The sequence below is a fragment of the Ischnura elegans genome, chromosome 10 (assembly GCF_921293095.1).
Source record: "Ischnura elegans chromosome 10, ioIscEleg1.1, whole genome shotgun sequence".
NCBI classification, from domain to species: domain Eukaryota; kingdom Metazoa; phylum Arthropoda; class Insecta; order Odonata; family Coenagrionidae; genus Ischnura; species Ischnura elegans.
Genome location: NC_060255.1, coordinates 143,673 through 165,776, shown reverse-complemented (window position 1 = coordinate 165,776; position 22,104 = coordinate 143,673). Strand labels below are relative to the sequence as shown.

Below are 22,104 nucleotides of genomic sequence, written 5' to 3'. Positions count from 1 at the left end.
TTTTCCGGTAAGGGTCTTCCACCGCCGACAAAATTGGTGACACATCATATTCCAACGTCTAGCGAAAGGCCAATCTATAGGAAGGCATACCGCACGCCATTCCACCAGAAGGAAATAGTCGATAGGCTAGTGAGGGAGCAGTTAGAGGCGGGTGTCATAGTGCCTAGTACCAGCCCCTGGGCCGCCCTAATTGTTGTTGTCCCTAAGAAATCGACTGATGGGAAAGATTCGTATAGGTTTTGCGTAGATTACAGGGCATTAAACGCCATTACGACTCCTGATGTTTATCCCCTGCCGAATATAGTCGAGACCTTGGACTATTTAGGGAATTGCCGATACTTTACTACGATGGACTTAACAAGCGGTTACCATCAAATTCCCATGGACAGAGAGTCACAACCAAAAACGGCATTTAATACGGAGAGCGGGCATTGGGAATATACGCGAATGCCGTTTGGGCTACGCAATGCCCCCGCCAGTTTCCAGCGGCTTATGGACAGCGTTCTGCGCGGGCTGAAACCGGCGCATTGTCTCGTCTATTTAGATGACGTGGTAGTGTTTAGCTCCACAATTGAAGAACATGCAGAACGACTGAGGGGCATTTTGGAGAGACTGAGAATCGCAGGTTTGACTCTGAAATTTGATAAATGCCACTTTGCCCACGACAAGGTGAATTACTTGGGTCATGTGATAACGAAGGACGGAGTTTTTCCCGATCCATCGAAGCTTTCGGCAGTAAATGAATATCCCACGCCCAGTTGCACGAAGGAACTACAGTCCTTCCTAGGTTTAGCCAATTACTACGGGAGGTTCGTGAAGGACTATGCCAGTATAGCAAAGCCCCTGACGAGACTGCTGAAAAAGGGGGCAACTTTTAGCTGGTCAGACGATTGCGAAGTGGCGATGAGGGAGCTTAAGTCAGCGCTTACTAAAAGCCCTATTCTAGTGTACCCAGATTTCAGAAAAACTTTCATCCTTTCTACGGATGCCTCAAATTATGCCTTAGGCGCGGTTCTATCGCAGGAGATAAACGGAGAAGAGCATCCCGTCGCTTATGCCTCTAGACAATTGAACAGCGCCGAAACAAATTACTCAGCCACGGAGAAGGAACTCCTTGGGGCCGTATGGGCAACGGGACATTTCAGATGTTATTTATTTGGTCGAAAATTTAAAATCATTACTGACCACGCGGCCCTCAAATGGTTATTGAGTCTTAAGGATCCTAACAGCCGCTTGGTAAGGTGGACGTTGAAATTGAGCGAGTTCGACTATGAAATTATACACAAACCAGGGAAGCTTCATTCAAACGCCGACGCACTCAGTCAGAAGGTACGAACGGTTGAACGAGGGCTATGTGACGAAATAATTGACTATCAGAACGACGACGCCGAATGCAAACGGTTGCGAACGCAGATAGGATTCCTTGTGAAAGGGGGTGTTCTCTATAAGAAAACCAAAGATGGGGAGAAAATAGTGGCCCCCGAGAAATTGAGGAAAGATATAATTAAAAACTTCCATGATCATCCATTGTCGGGGCATCTAGGGGTCCTGCCTACACTCGAGAGGGTGCGGGCATCATATTGGTGGCGAAATTTAGCGAAGGACATTAAAGAAGCTCTTAGAGACTGCGTCGCATGCCACCGTCGAAGCCCTTACGGGAGAACAAGGGCACCCATTCAGGAATTACCCTCTTCCGATAGACCATTCGATTTCGTTTCTTTGGACACCGTCGGGCCCCTCCCACGTAGTGAGCATGGTAACAAATACATTCTATCTATTATTGATAATTTTTCCCGTTACCTAGAAATGATTCCTTTACCGGACCAAAAGGCGGAGACGATCGCCTCGGCATTCATGAGAAGGTGGATTCTAAGGTTTGGGGTACCGGTCAAGGTTCTCACGGATCAGGGTGCAAACTATATGTCCGATTTCTTTAAAAAGGTGTGTGAACTAATGAAAATTTCCAGACTTCGCTCTTCTCCTTACCATCCAGAATCGAACGGGAAAGTGGAGAGGGTACATAGAACAATTGCTGGTATACTTAGCCACTACGTTAACGACAAAAACTCGGACTGGGATATGTGGGTCCCGTACGCTGTCCTCTGCTACAATACAAAAATTCATCGCAGTACAGGCTTCTCGCCTCATGAAATCGTTTTCGGGCACGTCATGAGATCTCCCTTCGAGTACTTTGAACCGACATTGGGTCAGTTTGACAATAAGTATCTTCAGGGATTGAAAGAGAAATTGGAGACATTACGGAGTAGATGTGAGATCAATGACGCGCGCGCTCGCCGGGAGAGGGCGGCGGTTTTTAACAGGGGGACGAAGGACGTGGCATATGAGTGTGGTCAATACGTCTACCTGAGTGACCCGTGCACGAAGACAGGTGGAGTGAAAAAATTCCATTACCCGTGGAAGGGGCCCTACCTAGTGACGGAAGTGATTCCCCCGTGCAACGTGCGAATTCAACTCCCCTACAGATCTCTTTTGGTGCACAAAAATCGCTTAAAGTTGCATTTAGGTAATTTGCCAACTCTAGGTTTTCCCCCGTGTGGAGAACGTCGTCGAGGAAGACCACGGAAACACCCCCCCACCAAATCAGCGGAAATTGTGCGTGGCCCAGCAAGCCCAATAGGAGACACTCCCTTTTCCCATATTCCCCCTCGCCCTGGTGTCATGTCCCCCCGATCCCATATATTGGCCGAGTCGGAGGACGAAGAACGGTGGGAGGAAATGAGTCAGGTGTCGACATCGTCATCGGAGGGCGGAGAGAGACAGGAAGCGGCGACCCAAGAGTCTGGATCGCCAATAGCCGAGAGAGAACGAGCAATAGAGGCCTCCACGCCGGAGAGCACGGAGGAGCAGAGATACCCGTCGACGACCGAGTCGCAAGCAGCTGCCCGGCAAAGGAGCCCTTATCTCCTGAGGCCCCGACCTACCCCTACGCCTCCAGAGCCGTTGGGTGTACGAGAGGGCACTCCCCGTAGAACCCCAGCGAGCTGCCTACCCAGCGAGAGCAGTACTCTAAGAGAGTACGCACATTCCAGTGAAGGCCGTGAAGAAGATGCCAGTGCCCTTGCTTCTCCCATTTCCACACCCCGTACGCCAGCTCATACCGCGGAAGGCCGCGGAGACAGCAGAAGTAACGACGCAGATGACAACATCCTTATCTCTCCAACCCATCCCGCCCGCTCTCCCTATCTTTTGAGGTCGCAAACCGGACCGTCCTCAGAAGGGAAGACGTAAGTGTTAGTGCTTCGGCCGAGAGAATTGTAAGAGAAGAGAAAGCGTAGAGTTCGCATTAGAGCGTAGAGAGAAGAGAAGGAGTAGAGCTGTTTGTTGATATCATTTGTTGTTATCGTGTGCTTGTTAAGTGGGGCCGCTGTGCACTTTTTTGAACAGCTGGCCGAGAAAGTCATTTAAGATTTGTGAGTAAATTATGTCTTTTCGTGGAACGAACAGTTTTCTTTATAGTATGTTACGGAATTTTGAGTTTTCAGTATAATCTACTGTTTGTAATTTTTATGGAGCTGTGCAATGTTAAAAGTGAAAATCTTTGGTTATGAGATGAATTCTAATTAGTGGGAGACAATCAGGATATTTTCATGCTTCTGATTATGTTTGGGTAGAATTTCAATGAATGGACATTAACAAAAGGATGCATTTGCAATGCAGTGTTTTTCAATCTTACGTATAAAACCTTATTTCTCTTTCTCTCTTTGTATTTGCTATTTTAGTGTTTTGCTGGAGGATTTTGTTTTGACTAATTAGTGCCTTGGGGACATATAATGTATTTAGCCTCTGTGTCATCACCGAGTCCACCCATTCCAAGGCTCCTTGTATTTTATTCTTTGTGTTCTCCATTTCCATGTACGGCTTTTTCACAGGATTCAATGGGTGAAGCAGACGAGGCCTATAATCAATTAGATTAAAGGCAGTTTGAGGGGAAAGTGATGTAAGAGACAGAAACAGCAGAGTCACTTCCGTTCCCACCCTTTTCACGTCCCAACCCATCACCTACACTCTCTTTCATATTCCTTCCCAAGTTTCTGTCTTTGCGAAGAGTCGGATCGCTTTACCTCCGCGTATCCAGTGGCTGCTCCATCCTCCCGTGGGAAACTGCAGAGCTTGGTGAAAGAAACACGATGGCTGAGGAGGGAGAAGGAGGAGGAGGGGAGGTCAGCGAAGGCGGGCTGTGGAGAGGCGTTCGTCGGTAGTCGGACGTGTGACGGCGGAGTATGTAACCGAGGACAATAATAAAATCATCTCTCCGTAGCCTATGAGTTTCCTTTCAAAAATCCCTGCCAATTGATCGGCGACACCCCTTAGAGCATCCGGGGGTCTTACACTAATACACAATTTTGATAATGATAAAGCGGATACTTAAATCAAAATACTGTTGAAAACCACAATTACTCAAAACCGGCCGTAATATTCTGCGTCCAGGACTAAAAATTTCCTCCTAATTATTAACACATATCAGAAGAAATTGAAGAAACGCCGCTACTAAACAACTTACTCTTAGTACATGATATCCTTCGGTTCCTCCTCCAGGAATGTCAACGCTATGAGAAGCACCCATCACAGTTGATGATAAAAATTCCTTTTGCCAATTTAACTGGGCAATTAATCATTATTTCACGACTTGTATAAAAAATTCACCAAGGAACAGTATCCTCCATCAAACGTGGCACGCACTAAATGTCGGGAGGTTGCGTGAATCAAGCCCTTAGCAGCCCAAACGATAGGTCATACGAGCAGGAACACCAACATGCAATATATTACTTTTTACAAATTAGTATTAAAATAAGCATAATACTCTATTATATTAAATTAAAAAGTATTTCGTTAGTATAAATTTTAAATTAATTAACTATAACAGTTTGAAGTACAGATTAAATCAAATTTTTTCTTTTGTGAAAAATTTGTAAAGTTGGACATTATAATTATTGTAAATATATTTGCCTCCCCTGTAAATATACATTTTAAGGGCAACATCTGACGAGGCGAAATACATTTGTGCAGCTGCGATTTCATGAGTCATTTCGGAGAGGTCAATGCATTGTCCATGGAAGACTGATTCTATAGTCATACAAATTTTAAGTTTAGAACTTGAGAGAAACGATGAAAGATGAGGGTTTATCATTCAATAAATACTAAAAACCCCGTATAGGCAGAAAAAATATTTCCCCTTACAAAAATGCTATTTACTTTGATGATGCTAAATTTGAGAACTTGAGCATTTTTTTATAAAAAATTTTCTATCAGATATTTTAGGTGCCATATTTAGTATTATAACTAGTCGAATTGATATCTAACTAAAATCAAAATGAAATTTTAACATGAAACGGCTTTTATCCTTCCGAAACGAAGTATTCTAAGTTATATTGGAGAGTTTTATCAAAAAAAAATTGAATCTAAAAAATAAAGGTTTCTTCCTTATTTTTATCTACAAACATTATATTTAACCTTCGCCAACGATTTATATTTTCACGATTGGCATATCTTCCTGCCGCAATTTTAACAATACATGATATTTTTTTACCCATCATCTCCTACTTATCGTGGATTATTTATCATAAAAAATATGCATCATATAATTAGTTCACCAGTATTTACCAATGCTGGACATAAATGAACTACTTATATCTTCCAGCATTTATATGCAGCGGATGCAGCACCTTTGCTCACGAAAATCACATCCGCTAAAACATACCTCCCCTACTAATCTTGCGACGTGACAGTAGGAGTCCAAGATCCAGCCAAACCAAGCGGAGTTTTCTTTTATAGCAGTGGTATAAGCTCCCAGCCAATCAGCTGTCTTCTAGTCGTTTCGGGAACGGGATGGTTTCCTATAGTACAGTTGGCTTCTTTTCTTGAAGTTGCAGTCTAAGCATTGCTTAGGTTAGGTACTAGGTAGGTAAGGAAATGTGGGAAGGTTTAAGGGCAAATTTGGGCATTTTATGACGGGGTTTATTTGGAATAATGCAATCCCAAAGATTCTTTAACAGTTCATAATTTGTTTTGCCAAAGGAATATTGAAAATTTTCTACTGCGGATTTAAGAAATGTTAAAATTGGTGTTATGTTGAGATCTTTTCGGATTTGTCGGTTGCTGATGAACCATGGGGCTCTAATTATTTTTCTAAGAATTTTATTTTCGCAAGTCTGAATTCGCTTCAAATGGGTTGCTGCGGCATGAAGCCAAACTGGAGAGGCATATGTTAAAAGCGGTTTAATTGAAGAATTATAAAGTAAAAGCTTAGTTTTTAATGCAAGAGGAGAATTCGATTTCATCAGTGGAAATAGAGCAGCGTAGATTCCCTGCGATTTCTTGATTGAAGACTGGATGTGACAAGCCCAGAGAGAGGTGTTCATGAAGTGTAACTCCGAGGTATTTTACAGTTGAGCATTTCGGAATACGCTTATTTCCGTAGTATACATCGTGGCCTTCGCCGGCTTTCGGTCGTCTGGAGAAAACTATGTGATTGCATTTGTCTGCAGCATTGACGCTGAGTTTCCACTCGGCTGCCCAATCTTCATATTCGTCCAGGTGGTCTTGGAGAATGTCAGTCGTTTTATGCGGATCGGATCCCTGGGCCATTAAGGTTGCATCATCGGCATACTGATAGAGGCAAGTTTGAGGAAGGGAAGGGGTATCATTCACATAGAGGTTAAACATGATGGGGAAAGGATGGCACACCGGAGGAAATGGGATGGAAAAAGGATGCAGAGGAATAGATTTGGACAAAAAAGGATCGGTCGGAAGAGAAGGATTGGATGATTTTGATTATGTAAGGAGGAAGGTTGATATCGGTTAATTTTTGGATAAGGCCCAGGGTCCATACGCGGTCACAGGCAGCTTCGAGATCCAGCAGCACGCAGTGGGAGATCAATCTGGAGTTGAAGCCAGCGGTGACGTCTTCCACCAGTCTCAGGACTTGATGAGTGGTTGAATTGTTGCTGCGGAAGCCGGTTTGCTCTGGTGGGATGATGTTGTTTTCTTGCGCGAAGGTGCGTAAGCGAGAGTGAATGATCGATTCCAACAGTTTTGATAGAGTATTTAGCAAACTGATCAGACGGTATGAAGATGGATTTGAAGCCGGTTTATTCGGTTTGGGAATCATTATAATATTTGCAAATTTCCACGCTGTTGGGAAGTACGAAATTTTTAATACATCGTTGAAGAGACGAGCCAAAATTCGAAACATAATCCGAGAAACCGAGACCAAATGTGAGTTGAAAATTTTTCATGTGTTGTTAAAACATACTTGAATATTTAAATTAAACTTTATGACTTATTTCACAGTAATATGGATATTTCAGAAGAGGTTATTAGTCGACTCATGAATTTGCAGAGGAAGGAAACATTCTTACAATCAAGGGAGTTGGCTGAAAGTGAAAATTATTTCGTGGTACGAGTAGGGAGAGCAAGAGGAGAGCTAACTGCGTATATTAGTCATAAGGAGGAGGAAAGATGGATTAAACTACCAAAATATTTAATTTTAAAAGCAGGATAGGTAGAATTGTTAAATAAAAACATTTGCGGGGCTGTTTTCAAAGAAAACTTGTATATAACATTATGAAAATTACACCCTTAATTACACCCTAGAAATATCTAATTGTAGGATTAAAAAAAAATACAATGATCAAAACATATGAATAGAAAAAATCTTACATGCATAACAGACCTTTCCGATCGAAATGAAAATGACATTAATCATTGATTCGTGTATTACGTTGAAGGAGGAACATTTTTTTTGTAATAATTGTCAAAAATCTTTGAATAAGGATACCAGTGTACCATTACAATGGACCCTGAATAACTTGGGGATCGGGTTGTTGTGGTGGCTAGAGTGTTGGCTTCGACTTATCGCCTTTGTTTACGACTTACGGAAACGACTTATCGCCGGCTGCCGTTCCCGGCACACGCCGTTAAATTCAGGCCACTTTCCAACTAGACAACTCTCTGAATTCACGGCGCCGTGTCGTGAATGGCGGCCAATGGAAATTCGTCGCGTCGGTGAGCGGCCAATGCAGTGAAAAAAACGGCTTAATTATGCACCTCGAAAAACAATTTTGTGGAGAAGCATGTGCAGAAGGAAGAAATTATGAGAATCGCGTCTGCGTTGGTGAAAATCGCCCATGAATTGGAGAAAATTCATGATTTCCTCAACAAAACACATTCGAGGAAATAAGGCGACTTGTTTGTCTGGAGGATGTCTAAACCGTGTTCACACGATGTCTATAAAGTAGCCAAAAGGCCATGAAAATCCGAAGGTTGAGTTAATAAAATTACTGGAGTGCACAAACTATGCAAAAGCTCACCCTCTACATAGGGTTAACCCTTTCGCAAATAATGACGAAAATATGCGGCAGGACGTTTCTTGATACAGGAGACAAAAGGCAACAGAGATTTTCCTACTCAGGCGAATGAATGCCGAAAATACACGTTTCCTTGCTCTCCTCCTTTTATGACATTCGCAAAGTCTTAGTTCGGGACCCAACACAGGCTGTAACTGCTGAAATCTGAGAACATGAACCTAGAACCCTCCTCGTCTTACGTTACCCCTCTTTGTGGCTAGGGACCACAGTCATAACATTACTCATTCAGTTAGTTTGCGAAATAAATATGCATATGCTTCCTTCTCAAAAAATTTAAACTAAGAATTGAATTCTTTGTCTTTTAAGCAGCGTTTACAATTTTTAAATTAAATTCTACCATAAATATTAACTTATATTTCAATTTCAGTATAAAATCAACATGGAAATTGTTAATGCATTAAATTCGTTAATGCTGATGGTAGAGCTTCATTCAAAATTTTAAAATTCTCAGAATAAAACGAGTAATTCAATTGGAAGTCTCCAATTCACGTGCAAGCAACAATCATCCATAAATGTAGCTAATTCACACAAACAAAGCATGAGTTGACAGCAAACCAATGCCGTTGGTAGGGTCATAAACTGCGAAAGGAGGGTGACCAACTACCCTCGGAGCCCAAGATAATGCGAAATCCCCAGTGGGAAGGATCAAAAAAGGTTGGTGTTGAGAGTATGTGATTATCTGCAAGACCCTTCTTAACAAATGTCCAACATAAATGCTCCATACAGAGAAGACAGAAGTCTCTTGGGGCGCAGTCCTGCATTCATGTTAAGGAGAGAGCTCCACCATTTTGAAAGGGTTAAGGAAGTTAAAAATGAGCCTCAAGAATATTCACGAGAGTACTTTTTTTGATAAAACCACATCTGCAAAACATGACCTCTAAAGCAGCTGCTGTAAAGTTAATACCTGTGCATATGGCTGAAAAGGCACCAACCATACTTAGTTCTCTTATGGTAGAAGACATAAGCAGAAAAATCCGTATTTGCAAAGATCTCAGTTTTTGATCCCCAAGAAGTTCCGACTACAGACATGAACCCTGGCTTAAAGACAAAAAATTCATGGCCTGGAATCAATGGAGACAGATAAGTTGATGTTGGGGTTGGGAGAATTACAGAAATTATTACAAAAGTAAATTACCAGGGTTAAGTGGACATAATTAAAGCAATCCAGGAGCTTAAATGTCTGAGAAATCGATTGCATCTAAGTGCCTTTAAGCAATTTGGATCCCCTTAGCAAACGTGGACTAAGAAAGATTTCTTTCCTGCTAAAGCACTGTTTCAACAAATAAGAGAATAAAACAAAGAGAGTTAAAGATGACAACTTGGTCACAATAGCAATATTACATTTGAAATAGGGTAGTTTCCTTCATCAAAGAAAACGAAAGGCATTGATTGCGATTCGTAACCCACCAATACTGTATTCATAATATACAAATTATTTCGTTTAAGAAATACCGGTTTAGACGAATGGCAATGGTCCATTTTTATCCTCATTTGAAAAGGGTCAGATTGGCGCCCATGCGATGCCACTCCACATGACGTCACAGGGACCTATAGTTTCTATAGGAGAAGATAGGAGTTATACATCGTCTGAGGTTACCAATGCATCCATGAGGTGCAGAGCTCGGGGAAACATGTCTTAATAATCACTTATTAAAACTGGCTAAGGTCGGAAAGTTTTCCTCGTTTGATAAGGTATTAATAATCCTTATTTAAGACAAGCGCTACCAGGCAGCAGGGTACTCAGCTACCCGCTAGCAGCCTGCGTTGTATCAACGCTAAGCCTCGCCTCAAGGTCACCTCACCGGGTGGGAGGGGGAACCAGAAATACGTCGTACGGAGAAATTTCCCGGCATTCATACTTACGCTTCGCGTTTTCGCGCGCTTGAAAATTTTCACTTTTCATTTAATCGCGAAAAATAGATATCGTCATTTAAAAATCTAAAAGTGTGAAATACGTACTCCAGGAGTAATAATCTTTCGATCTAGGCAATAAAAAAATTATAGGAAACCACCTTATTACGGACATTTAAAAGTAATTTCTCTCTATGTAAGCTAGATATATGGATACACAAAGGATAAAATATGTAAAAATAGGTGAATTCAGTCAATGCTCCATGTATATTACATATTGCTTAAATCATTCCCGGTCAATAATATCCTAAATTTAGGGCAATGGGTGGGCCACTGGAAGGATGGCTCTCAACCAACATCAATTTATTTTGCCATTAGAATAACACCGATTTCAGGGCAAAATAACATCGCTTTTGGAAAAAAATAACACCACTTTTGTCTATAAAATAACCCTACACATCAATGACCTCAATCAACCATATGTTGATAAAATCTCGTCAAACAAATGGTTGTCATTGGGTGAAATTTATGGAGAAACCGAAGAGTTCATGTTTGCAATAAAAGACCAGGTTATACGAACAAAAATTATGCAAAGTACATCCTGGGTGATAAAAGCATAACAGATGACAAATGTAGAAGATGTTTTCAAGTGGCTGGAACAATCCAACACATTATATCTGGCTGTAAGATGTTAGCTAATACAGAATATTTAAGTAGATATAATCAAGTTGCATAACTTATCCACCAAAAACTGGCCAACCAACACAAGTTCATAGATACCAAGACCCCATACTATGAATACAGCCCTAAAACAGTGCTTGAAAACAGCGCATTTAAAATTTACTACAATAGGGTAGTTTCCTTCATCAAAGAAACCGAAAGGCATTGATTGCGATTCTATACCCACCATTACTGTATTCATAATATACAAATTATTTCGTTTTAGAAATACCGGTTTAGACGAATGGCAATGGTCCATTTTTATCCTCATTTGAAAAGGGCCAATTTGGTGCCCATGCGATGCCACTCCACGTGACGTCACAGGGACCTAGTTTCTATAGGAGAAGATAGGAGTTATACATCGTCTGAGATTACCAATGCATGCATGAGGCGCAGAGCTCAGGGAAACATGTCTTAATAATCACCTATTAAAACTGGCTAAGGTCGGAAAGTTTTCTCCGTTTAATAAGGTATTAATAAACCTTTTTTAAGCCAAGCGCTACCAGTCAGTATGGCACTCAGCTACCCTGTAGCAGCCAGCGTCGTATCAGCGCTCAGAGCCTCGATCAAGGTCACCTCACAAGACGGGAGGGGGAACCAGAAATACGTCACACGGAGAGATTTCCTTACCCGTCGCGTTTTCGCGCGCTTGAAAATTTTCACTTTTCATTTAATCGCGAAAAATAAATATCGTCATTTATAAATCTAAAAGCGTGAAATACGTACTCCAGGAGTAATAATCTTCCGATATAGGCAATAAAAAAATAATAGGAAACCACCCTATTTGCCTGTACAAACAGATAAAAATATAGTAAATAATAGACCCGATATAATGTTGATCGACAAGAAATACAGAACCTGCATCATTGTTGATATTGCTGTGCCACTGTTGCATAACATCGAAAAGACAATAGCCCGAAAAATAAATAAGTACCATGAATTAGCAATAGAAATATAAAGAATATGGAATATGGAACAGGTTTATATAGCTCCAATTGTCATCTCAGCTACCGGTATCATCCCAAAACATATACAAAATAGTTTCAAAATACTCAACCCTCATCCAAATACGTACATCAAATATCAAAACGCTGTAATAATTTCAACCTGTCAGATCACGAGAAAATTTCTCAATGCTATTCAACAGTAAAGAGTTGCCTTGGTGAGAACCTGTGCTCTTGACACTAAAACAACTCAGTAGAAACTGAAGAAAATTTAAATGAAAATAATATTAATTAACTCATTTATTGCTCTAGGAGTTTTAACTCATTTAAACATAAAAATTAATAAAGTGGTGCAAAGTAAAATTAAAATAGTAATAAACCAATCCCAAAACAAATACTAGAAGTGGTCATATGCATTGCTAATAATTGACATATACAAGGTTAGAACAATTTTCTAACAACCTTTTTCTAACAGAAAACGAACATTAAAGAAACAAATAACACAACTTCAAAAAAGGCAATTTAGCGTAACAAATGAAAAAAAGAACTAAATTGCTACTTCTCACAAAACAATAGGTATTTATCACATCAATGAGTGGATAAATGAAATACATGATCAGTATTCTTGGGTCCCCAGAAAGTAAGTAAGTAACAACCTTTTCCTAAATATTTCCTGTGATGCACTGTCTTTTACCTGTTTCCGCAAATTGTTCCACAGCTTTCAGACAACAACAGTAAATGATTTCTGAACTGTAGCTGTGCGGAATTGTGGGGCATGCAAAAAACAGGGGTCTTGTCTTGTAACAACATTAGTGTGTTTACAACTTGGGAGAAAAAGATCCTTTAAATACAGAGGGCTACCATATTTGAAGAGATTGAACACAAAACCACCCATGTTATATTTTCTCCTTGATTTAAGATCAAACCAGGACAGCTTTTTAAAGTGGAGTGCTGATCAGAAAACCAAGACTTAGCAGACGTTTCCAAATCGCTATGCCATTGTAAAATATGCAAACCAGTGCGACCATTTATCAAAAAAGAGAATATATGTGAAGAATTCCAGGTAAGAAGAAATAGAACGAATTCTAAAATAGTAGTTTTTAGGTGCAAGATCATCAAATGTCCCTGCAAATGGTGTTATCTTAAGGCCTGTTTACATAGTACATTAACCCGTACAAGTTAATGTCTACATTATGAACATGAAAATGCACTGTGTATTCACCCAACTTGTGCGTTTGCATGAACAGAAAATAGAACCTTATCAAATTTGGTTCATGCATTCGTAGTCGGATTTAGGATTTAGGGGCAGGGGACGTGCCCCCCCCCCCCCGCCATGTGCTTAAAAAAATAGACAAAATTTGAATACGGTTATCATAGAAGGATCTATGGGGGGGGGGGGGCAAGTGCCCCCCCAGACACTTAAAAAATATGCAAGATTTTTAATACCATTGCGTTCCTTTTGGTTATCATTGCGTTCCTTTTGTATAACGGGGGTCTCATTGTGCCCCCCCCTCCAGAACAAAATCCTTGATACGGCATTGCTTGTGCCTCCCGGAATGAAATCCTGGATCCGCCTGATGGTCATCATTACGTACGCTTTGTTTTGTGTATTACTAAAGGAGGCTTAATCATTTAATCAAATAAGAATAATTTTGATGTAAAAATTAAGAGAATTTTGTAAAGTCATTGTTATATCTTGTTTTTAATCTCAATTAAGACAAGATCTTTTGCCTGTGCCCCTCCCTGAAAATAATCCGGGATATGCCCCTGCCAACATTTGGACATGTCCCGTTCCGGTCCCCAAAAATCATTCATGCAAGCAAAAATTAACTCGTACGTGTTAATGTACCGTGTAAACAGGCCCAAAGGCCCTTGAGAAAAAGTATTTCCCCACAAGATTGGGAATCGAAGATTCCACGGCATCTATAATGGTTGGTTGGATAGAATCAAAAATAGGTACAGTCTTGTATATAAGATGGTAAGTGGTGAAAGCAAAGATGTTAACGATGAGACAGCAACTCAGTGGAAAGAACCTGAATATACTAGAGTTCTGGAAGGGTTACAGCCCAAAAGATGTTTTCAATGCAGACAAAACAGGATTATTTTTCAATTTTTGCTGTCAGCAAAAACACTGAGTTTTTTACAGTGTTTTTGACGTTAATTGTATGGAATAATGCTAAGTGAACAATTAAAAAATTAACATTTCCAAAGCAAGTATATGAATAAAAGTGAAAATTCTCTATTTCCCGCTATTTGCATTTTCCCGCAATTTACACTTTTTTTCTTGGGTCCCTAGAAAAGTGTAAATAAGGGGTTTTACTGTATTTTCATGTTGCACTACATATTCCTGAACAACCGTCAGTTAATGTTATTATTCTAATATTCCTAGTACATAATCCAAGCACAAACCTTGATTGAGATTTTAGAAAATAAATGACGTTGCAATAATTTATTAAGGTACTAGGATGTAATAATAAAATGAAACACTTCAGAGTCATATAAAACAAGTCTAATTATTAGTTTTTCAGATGATGATTCCAATTGCACGTTGGCTCTGGCAGCAAAGGAGAGGACTCAGCACAGTGAGGCAAAGGCGATTGCCTTAAGTAGTTTGGCCGAGAGCATGAAAGAGACAATTGCATCCATTAAGATGGCCTGCCAAGCAATAAAGGGTGCTCGCGATGAGTATGGGGATTTAATTCAATATTGAATGTAACGTCCCACACAGCACAATGACATCCTGCGGACATCCCTGGTATATCCCACCGGGATATTGTGACGTCCCTGGGATGGACTCAATTTCCCACTGACCGGAATGGGATATCCCAGGGATAACGAAATGTCCTATAAATATGACGTCGTGGGGACGTATCCACAGGACCTCCCTGGGACATCCCATGACTTCCCATGTACGTCATAGGGATAGCCAAGTGTCAATCCACACAGTAAAATGACATCCTACGGACATCCCTGGTATATCCCACCAGGATATTGTGACGTCCCTGGGATGGACTCAATTTCCCACTGACCAGAATGGGATATCCCACGGATAACGAAATGTTCTATAAATATGACGTCGTGGGGACATACCCACAGGACCTTTTTAGGACATCCCATGAATACCAAAAAGAGATTATCTGAATGTTAACTGTGAAGTCACAAGGACATAAGTGACATCCACCAATGTGACCACTGTGGGACGTGCAAAAATATCTCATGGCTAGCTGCAAGATTTTGAGGTTCCTTTTGGACTCCTAAAAAGTGATACATCATTCTTGGCAAAATATAGTCACACTACTTCACACTCCAGAGACTGAGGAATAGTCAAAACAGTGGTTTATAAAAGGTGAATGGCCTCTGAAGAAGGCATAAGACAGGGAAATTGGCCAGCTAGGTAATAGTATTACCAGGGTGTCCATCCAATCAAAGCAGAAAAATTCATGCATAATTCCAGGTTTTCCATGGAAATTTTTTCAAAAATTCCAGGTTAATTTTACATGATTAGTGCGATAGATAAGAATTTTAAAATACCTAAAATGACTTCATATTTAAATAAGAATAATAAATAAATGTACATACATATATGTGTATATGTATTATTTTGAATTCCTAATTTAAGATCTTACACACAAATATAGAAATGCTACACTAAATTCAATTGGCATCGAGTCATAATTAAAATCATTACATATATGGAAAAAAACATTTTCCACAAAGTATAATTTAAAATGTAATTAATACATTGTAAAGTATACATGGACATAAAATGGGCGATGAACCGGCAAAATTTCAAGTGAAATGAATTTGAAAAATAAGATTTTGAAACTCCTGGATAGAGTAAAAATTCATACATAAATCCAGAGACTAAATTTTAACACATATTAGCAGATCCTCTTGGTGAATGGTCACCCTGATTGCATGCTTTTCTATTAAACTATTGTATTCGTACACTCTTGGGAGACATTAAATGTTTAAAATGAAACACTAAAAATTGTGTAGTTTCAATTTTAATTCGGTAAATATGTATTCAAAATGCATATACAAATCAGTTTTCACTTTCGCTATCAGATGGCGTGGGACCAGAGTTAGAGTTCAGAGTAGAGAGCAGAGTTCTCGAGTTTTTGGGTGTCCTAAAGATAGATAAAAAGAAAAATCAATCTAGAATATACATACAGGAGAGGAGAGTATGTCTTACATAATTAGCATTTATACAAAGCAAATGAAATTAAATAAAAGGTTAAATTAATATCTTTTATAATTTGTTCAAATAGAAGTCTCTTACATATCACTTAAAAATTCATGAAATGAACCATATTGATCTAATTACGGAAGTTCAAGCTCATAGATATGGGAAAAAACTAAAACTTGTATAGTAACTAGCCAGCGTATTATTTCAAAAAACAATACTGTGCAAATTATGCCACTAATATCCATACTATTACCTTCACATTGATGCCTGGATGTAAGCAACACTGCAATATTTTTTGTCAGATTGCACATTGGCTAACAACAGAAATGGTAAATACTAAAGGCTAAGGTAATCAGAGAAACCCAAGCAAATCAAAAAAGTATGTGATTAAAGACGTAATTAAGAAAGATTCCTAACATTCCCAAGAATAGCAAAGGTAGATAAGCTGTCAAATTAAAAATAATGCCTGAATGATAGAAGGTAAATGGCATAACACTTTTAAAAAGCCACTAGAACTTTCATATTTTAACCCTCTATATTTTTGCACATGTATCTGTCACAAATATCATGCCATTTTCACTACTAACAAAAACCTTTCCGTAATTAAAAAATCTCCCAGTAAATGGTCACCTTGATCGCATACATTCTACACATACCAATATATTCTATTTGTACACTCATGGGAGACATTAAATGTCTAAAATGAAACCCTAAAAGTTCCGTAATTCTAATTTTAATTCCACCAATATTCGCTGATTGAATACAAATCAGCTGATTGGTGATAATCTTCGATTTTACATGGAATACTTTACTATAAATAATAACCTATTGTGAATTTTAACTTTTACATTTCACATTAGTATTCACAGATAATCTCATAAGGGGAGAGAGAGAGAGAGAGCTCGATTATACAAGTAAGCTCGATTATATAAAGCAAGATATTACAAATTTTTTTATAATATATGTAGTCAAATTGTGGTCCAGGCAAATTGTAAATGGGACATGGATGAGGTGAATCAAATTGTGAAATCTTAAATGATATTACAATTTTGGATGAAAAGGGTTTGCCAAAAAAAATTACTGTGGGAATGGAGGGGAAGTAGGACTATACTGGCTGACACTTTGCCCATATTTAAGTGCCCACTCATAAACATTGCATCGACAATACTTTGTTATATAAGTTGTGAGGAAGATTGTGCATGGTATTTCTTACACTCCTACTTAAACTCCACACAATTGAATCATACCAAGAAAGAGCTACAAGTCCATAAAATTACTCAAATTTCAATGTTCTTGCAGGTTAATAAGCCAGCTCGAGACAATACTTAACTAATTGCACATCGTGTTTAATTAGTTCTTTCTGAAATGAAGTGCTAGAGAAATGCATTCACTGATTTATGTAAAAAAGGAAATTCTTTTCCTTCTTGCTTTCCTTAACATGTATCTGGAAAATATTTTTTCATTTCAATTGATGGATGAACACAATAAGTTAGTATGTGTTACTGGTTAACCAGGATTGAAATTATCCATTGCATTTAGCAAGTAAAAATGAAGCTGAAATGATTTGATTTAGGCAATAGTATGAATATACCTCGAATATTACATATTGTCCATTACATATGGGATGGTTGGAGCTCATGAATGAATTAGTAGGCAATTTCATTTTGAGGAGGAAATTAACCTTATTATCATTGTGCTACAAATTTTTTAGAACTTCTGTAAATAGTAAAATAGTATGAATAGTAAAATCTGCAAAACCACAAAGTAAATCAAGAGTTAGTGAATTTTGTTAGCCTCATTATGAGGAGCAACTTGACAAAATATATCCACACCAAAATCATTTCTCCTTGCCTAAACCCATATTTAATGAATACTTACACCTCTCTCTCGTGCCTTGCCTTGGCATGTTTCAGCCAACCCTTCACTATGACCTCCACACTGGATTTGGTGGCTGTAGCATCCTGGTTAAGTACTATATCTGTAAAGAATGAAGACAAATAAGTTTACACACAACAATAGGAAGATAATCAAGTTTAACTTGAACCCTGGACTCAAAGACAAGCTGGACATTTACCATCAATAACTCTTCTTAATTTCAACGAGCTAAACACCCTCTTTCTTTTAGCTCCCAACCAGCTGAATTCCTGGGCTACTTCATTTCTCAGCAAACTTGCCATCACCCTGACAATGATTTCCTTCACACTGGAGCCTCTATCTTTCTCAAAGAAGACACCTAAAAGGGAAATCGGAATTTTCAGGGTAAAAATCCTTCAATAACCTATTTAAAATAATGTTTCCTGACTGGGACTCTTATATACATATATATTTACATATATACTTACATATATGTAGCCGCCTCATGGCCCAATAAAGCGGCATGCTGTCCCAATTAAGCGGAGAATACTCTGGGATATTCCTCTATTGGGATCTGTTCTTCATGATCTGCCCCAATTAAGCAGCTGCCCCAAGTAACCGGTGGACCCATTAAACGGAATATACTGTAATAATTTATGTCTCGTGAGTCGAGCAATCATTTCCACAGTCAAAGTCAGATTTGAATTTAGAGACTAATGTCGACATAAAAATCGATAAGGGTAAATCATGATCGGACTTCACTCTATTTATATTATAACCCTAAACATTAATAGTATGATACATCATACGATTTTGTTACTTGTCGTTACCTGTAAATATACAATATACAACTTGTATAAAATAAAAGTAACGACAAGTAAAAAATCGTTGATACCCTTTACAAGTTACATCGCAAAACCAGGACCAATTAATCGGCGAAAGGAAATAATTAACATTAACTCTAACCAAGTTTAAAACTCAATTAGTCAAAATTGTGCTTTAGGATAACTTCTGTCGGAATTTTCACTAGGTTACAAACTTCATTTCTGCCGAAGTTTCAAGCTCCGACTCGGGACTCGAAGTGTCGGCAGAAATGGAGTTTCAAACCTCGCGGGAATCCCGAGAGAAGTTGACCCACACCACCCACACTATTCGCCGGGTAAGCATAAAATATTTTTTCAAACTTGTACTCACCTTCTAATAAGAAACTTATAAGGACAGCGGATGCACGAATACTTAGCGGCTTCACGTAATGATGGCCGCCACAGTTTATTTATAACTATTGTTGCTATCGTTGCTATCCATAATTTGTGCCTTGACAACGCTAAATGCTTATTTATTTATTTGCAATAAACCCAAAAACAGTACATGAGACCTTTTACATTGGATTTTGTAAACAAATGGTTAAATAATAAAGTATAACAAGAAACAACGACAAAAAAAAAACATGATTAAATACACTCAGATATCACGTAATACTCAACTTCTATGAACGCCTCTTCCGCTCGTATGTTATGGCGTCATCTCATGTTTTCATCGGAAAGTTTAATGGTTTGACTCTTTTTAACGCTTACGTGTTTCTTCGAAATGTTTTGTCGTTTCATCTTTGCAACTTTGTAAACAATACGCAAGTTAAAAACAGTGTATAAATTCGGTCGGAATCGACGTAACGGCTCTTCTCAGGTAAAAATTGGGCCGTGTCAAAAAATATCATCGTATTTTTCATATTTGGTACTCACACAATGACAACCTTTCGCGCACAGAAGTCCGGTAACAGCATAGGTTTTATCGCGAATCGCACCCTCGAGAATTTAAAATAATTTATATGTACTTCAAAATCTTAAAAATATGCAGAGATAATTCTTTTAGTGCTATCAGGGCATAACTCGAATGAATGAGGACGTCAGTTATTTGCAGAATAATCTGGGGCAGATTTCTAATGATAAATTAAAAAAGTGTCATGTTTCATATAAAACCTTTACAGTCATTTGCCTTTGATATGATTTAATCCCAAAAGAGTAAATATTTATTGATAAATTGGTTTAAAGAGTTCATATAACCAGTGGGAATGGAATGTCCCAGTGACGGACCCGTGACGTCCGCAGGACATGAGTAGAATAATATAATTTTTCAGTAAAAATCGATATATTTCTTCATTCCCGTTATCACTCTTCAATAAAATGGGTAGAAAACCTATTAACTCTGGAAACTATCGTAAGGATGTAAAATCCCGGCGGGATACCTAGGCAACGTCACATGGATATCTCGGACGTCATCAGGACATACGAGACCAAATTAGGATATCCTGATGACGTCCTGTGCTGTGTGGGTAGTGCAACTTATGGTCTCCACTCCCATCCACTGCTGAAAAAGTGTAGAATATTGCTGGTGGAATTAAGAGACCCTAACATTTTCACAGTAAACTCGTTTAAACGTTTATACCATATCATGTGAAGTAGATTGTGAGGGTAAACAATACTAATCTTGAGAATCATAATCTTTTTACTAAGCATGTGAAATAGATTCGGTCATAAAAACAGAACGACAGAATTAAATATTTTAGTGAAAACATACTAGAAAACGTGAAACATTGAGATTAAAAAAATGCAACAAAAAGACTCGGATGTACGATTTTACAGCCTTTAAAAGTTAGTTTCACAAGTCATCAGCAAAAGGTGGTATAACACTGGGTGCTTTCCATTCATGCGACTCATGAGTCGACTAGTGCCGACTCGCGGTAACTGTTTATAACTCTCCAATTCCTGCGCGTTTTCGTTTGTTGACTTGTGTCACAACAGTCGGCGACACACATAGAATGGAACACGAAAACCGCGACACAAGTCGACTTGTGTTGACGTGTGTCAATGAATGGAAAGCACCCATTGTGTGCTCTTGCTAGCCATAGCATAAGCAATGGCCATGTTTTTGATTTTGACAGCGACGAAATTTTAGATCATGAGGCTAATTCGAGAAAAAGAATATTCAAAGAAATGGTTCACATATCTAAATCAATTTACAGTTGTAATAAAAAAACTGACATTGAAAACCTTAGCAAAAATTATTTTTATTTAATAAATCAAAATTAATGGTAAAAAGGTTTGGTAATAGCTTAGTAATGTAATATCAGTAAATATGTACAAAGGTAAGGTATGTCAAAATTTTTTGTGCATTCTGTTCATATATATAGTGACGTAACACTCATGGTTCTGCAAACATATCGCGTGACACAATTTCTACCAGAAATTCCCATCACACTCACCTTCTTAGTGCATTGATGCCCTGACGGGATTATCTCCTCGCCGTTCCCATAAGGATTTTGGACCCTAGATTTCAAAATAAATTCCAAAAAGGGCACCACTAAGGCCAAATTGAACCCCTGAAGCCAGCTCATCAGTCGATCGAGCAAGAAGGGAACTCACCTAAGGGCATTGGATCATACGATCCCGATACGTTAACGACGACCAGATTTGAATCCGAGCGTCGAACAAGTCGAAAAGGCACAGTTCAGTAATCAGAATGACCACGTCTTTTGTACATTTAAGTGAATTAACCATTTATTCTCATTGAACCAAATTACTCCACACAAATTAACGCATAACTTCCCCCAAAATATCTAAAGCTAATGAAAGATGTAATGATTGGTTGGTTGGTTGGTGAATGATAAGATGGAATTAAACATGAATATTACAAAACAATTTGGCAATTTCAAAAATATACGGTGGCAAGCATCAATAAGAAAATTACAGGCTCCTCAGGATAATGTGAAAAGTCTTTAGACGACAGAACGGGAGAGTTGTGATACAGAATGTAGGAAAATATGACTTTCTCGTCAAAAAACAAATAAAAGAGTTAAACGCGTTAGGGATACTCGTTTGTGTGTGAGAGACGCACTCGGAAGGAATCAGTCAGTGATGAGGGTAAGGGATCACTGATCAGGGTGATCTCTGGAAATGGGGAGATTCGTGAGTACTTAATTATGCTGTGATGCGGCTCCTTACTGGATCCTTGCTCCTGTCACAGTCCATAGTACTCGTTGACGTTGTGCGGGAACTGCGTTGTCTCCATTCGCCATCCAGGAGTGCCTTCCTCCCACAGTGGATGATTCAGCAGTCAACCCCGTAACGGCTGTGGCCGGCTCAGCTAGTAGCGGCTCCCCCTT

General features: G+C 39.0%; 2 protein-coding genes across 3 annotated transcripts; one reads left to right on the top strand and one right to left on the bottom strand.

Annotated features, from left to right (window-relative positions):
* The first annotated feature begins 2,427 nt into the window (after positions 1-2,427).
* On the top strand, positions 2,428-4,417 carry LOC124166763. 2 transcript variants are annotated; one of them, XR_006866499.1, is made up of 2 exons: positions 2,428-3,431; positions 3,891-4,415. XR_006866499.1 is itself a non-coding variant. In XM_046544441.1 (2 exons), exons 1-2 carry the CDS (start codon positions 2,680-2,682, stop codon positions 3,928-3,930), a joined length of 606 nt encoding a protein of 201 aa, XP_046400397.1. In that variant the 5' UTR covers positions 2,428-2,679; the 3' UTR covers positions 3,931-4,417. The 2 variants fall into 2 exon arrangements, 1 of the variants encoding a protein (XP_046400397.1); XM_046544441.1 differs by having other exon boundaries at positions 2,428-3,245; positions 3,891-4,417.
* An 11,476-nt stretch (positions 4,418-15,893) lies between these two features.
* Positions 15,894-18,468, bottom strand: LOC124166769. The gene is made up of 4 exons (XM_046544448.1): positions 18,434-18,468; positions 18,166-18,324; positions 17,970-18,069; positions 15,894-16,032 (listed from the first exon to the last, which is right to left on the bottom strand). Exons 1-4 carry the CDS (start codon positions 18,450-18,452, stop codon positions 15,948-15,950), a joined length of 363 nt encoding a protein of 120 aa, XP_046400404.1. The 5' UTR covers positions 18,453-18,468; the 3' UTR covers positions 15,894-15,947.
* Between the last annotated feature and the right edge of the window lie 3,636 nt (positions 18,469-22,104).

What these genes read in the sequence shown, in the direction of transcription:
- LOC124166763 (XM_046544441.1), top strand. Translation starts at nt 2,680, where the DNA reads ATGTCCCCCCGATCCCATATATTGGCCGAGTCGGAGGACGAAGAACGG. An exon ending in CCGTCCTCAGAAGGGAAGAC is followed by an intron (nt 3,246 to 3,890) that starts GTAAGTGTTAGT and finishes GCTTTTTCACAG; the next exon opens with GATTCAATGGGTGAAGCAGA.
- LOC124166769 (XM_046544448.1), bottom strand. An exon ending in ATTAAGAAGAGTTATTGATG is followed by an intron (nt 18,070 to 18,165) that starts GTAAATGTCCAG and finishes CATTCTTTACAG; the next exon opens with ATATAGTACTTAACCAGGAT. An exon ending in GCAAGGCACGAGAGAGAGGT is followed by an intron (nt 16,033 to 17,969) that starts GTAAGTATTCAT and finishes ATCTATCTTTAG; the next exon opens with GACACCCAAAAACTCGAGAA.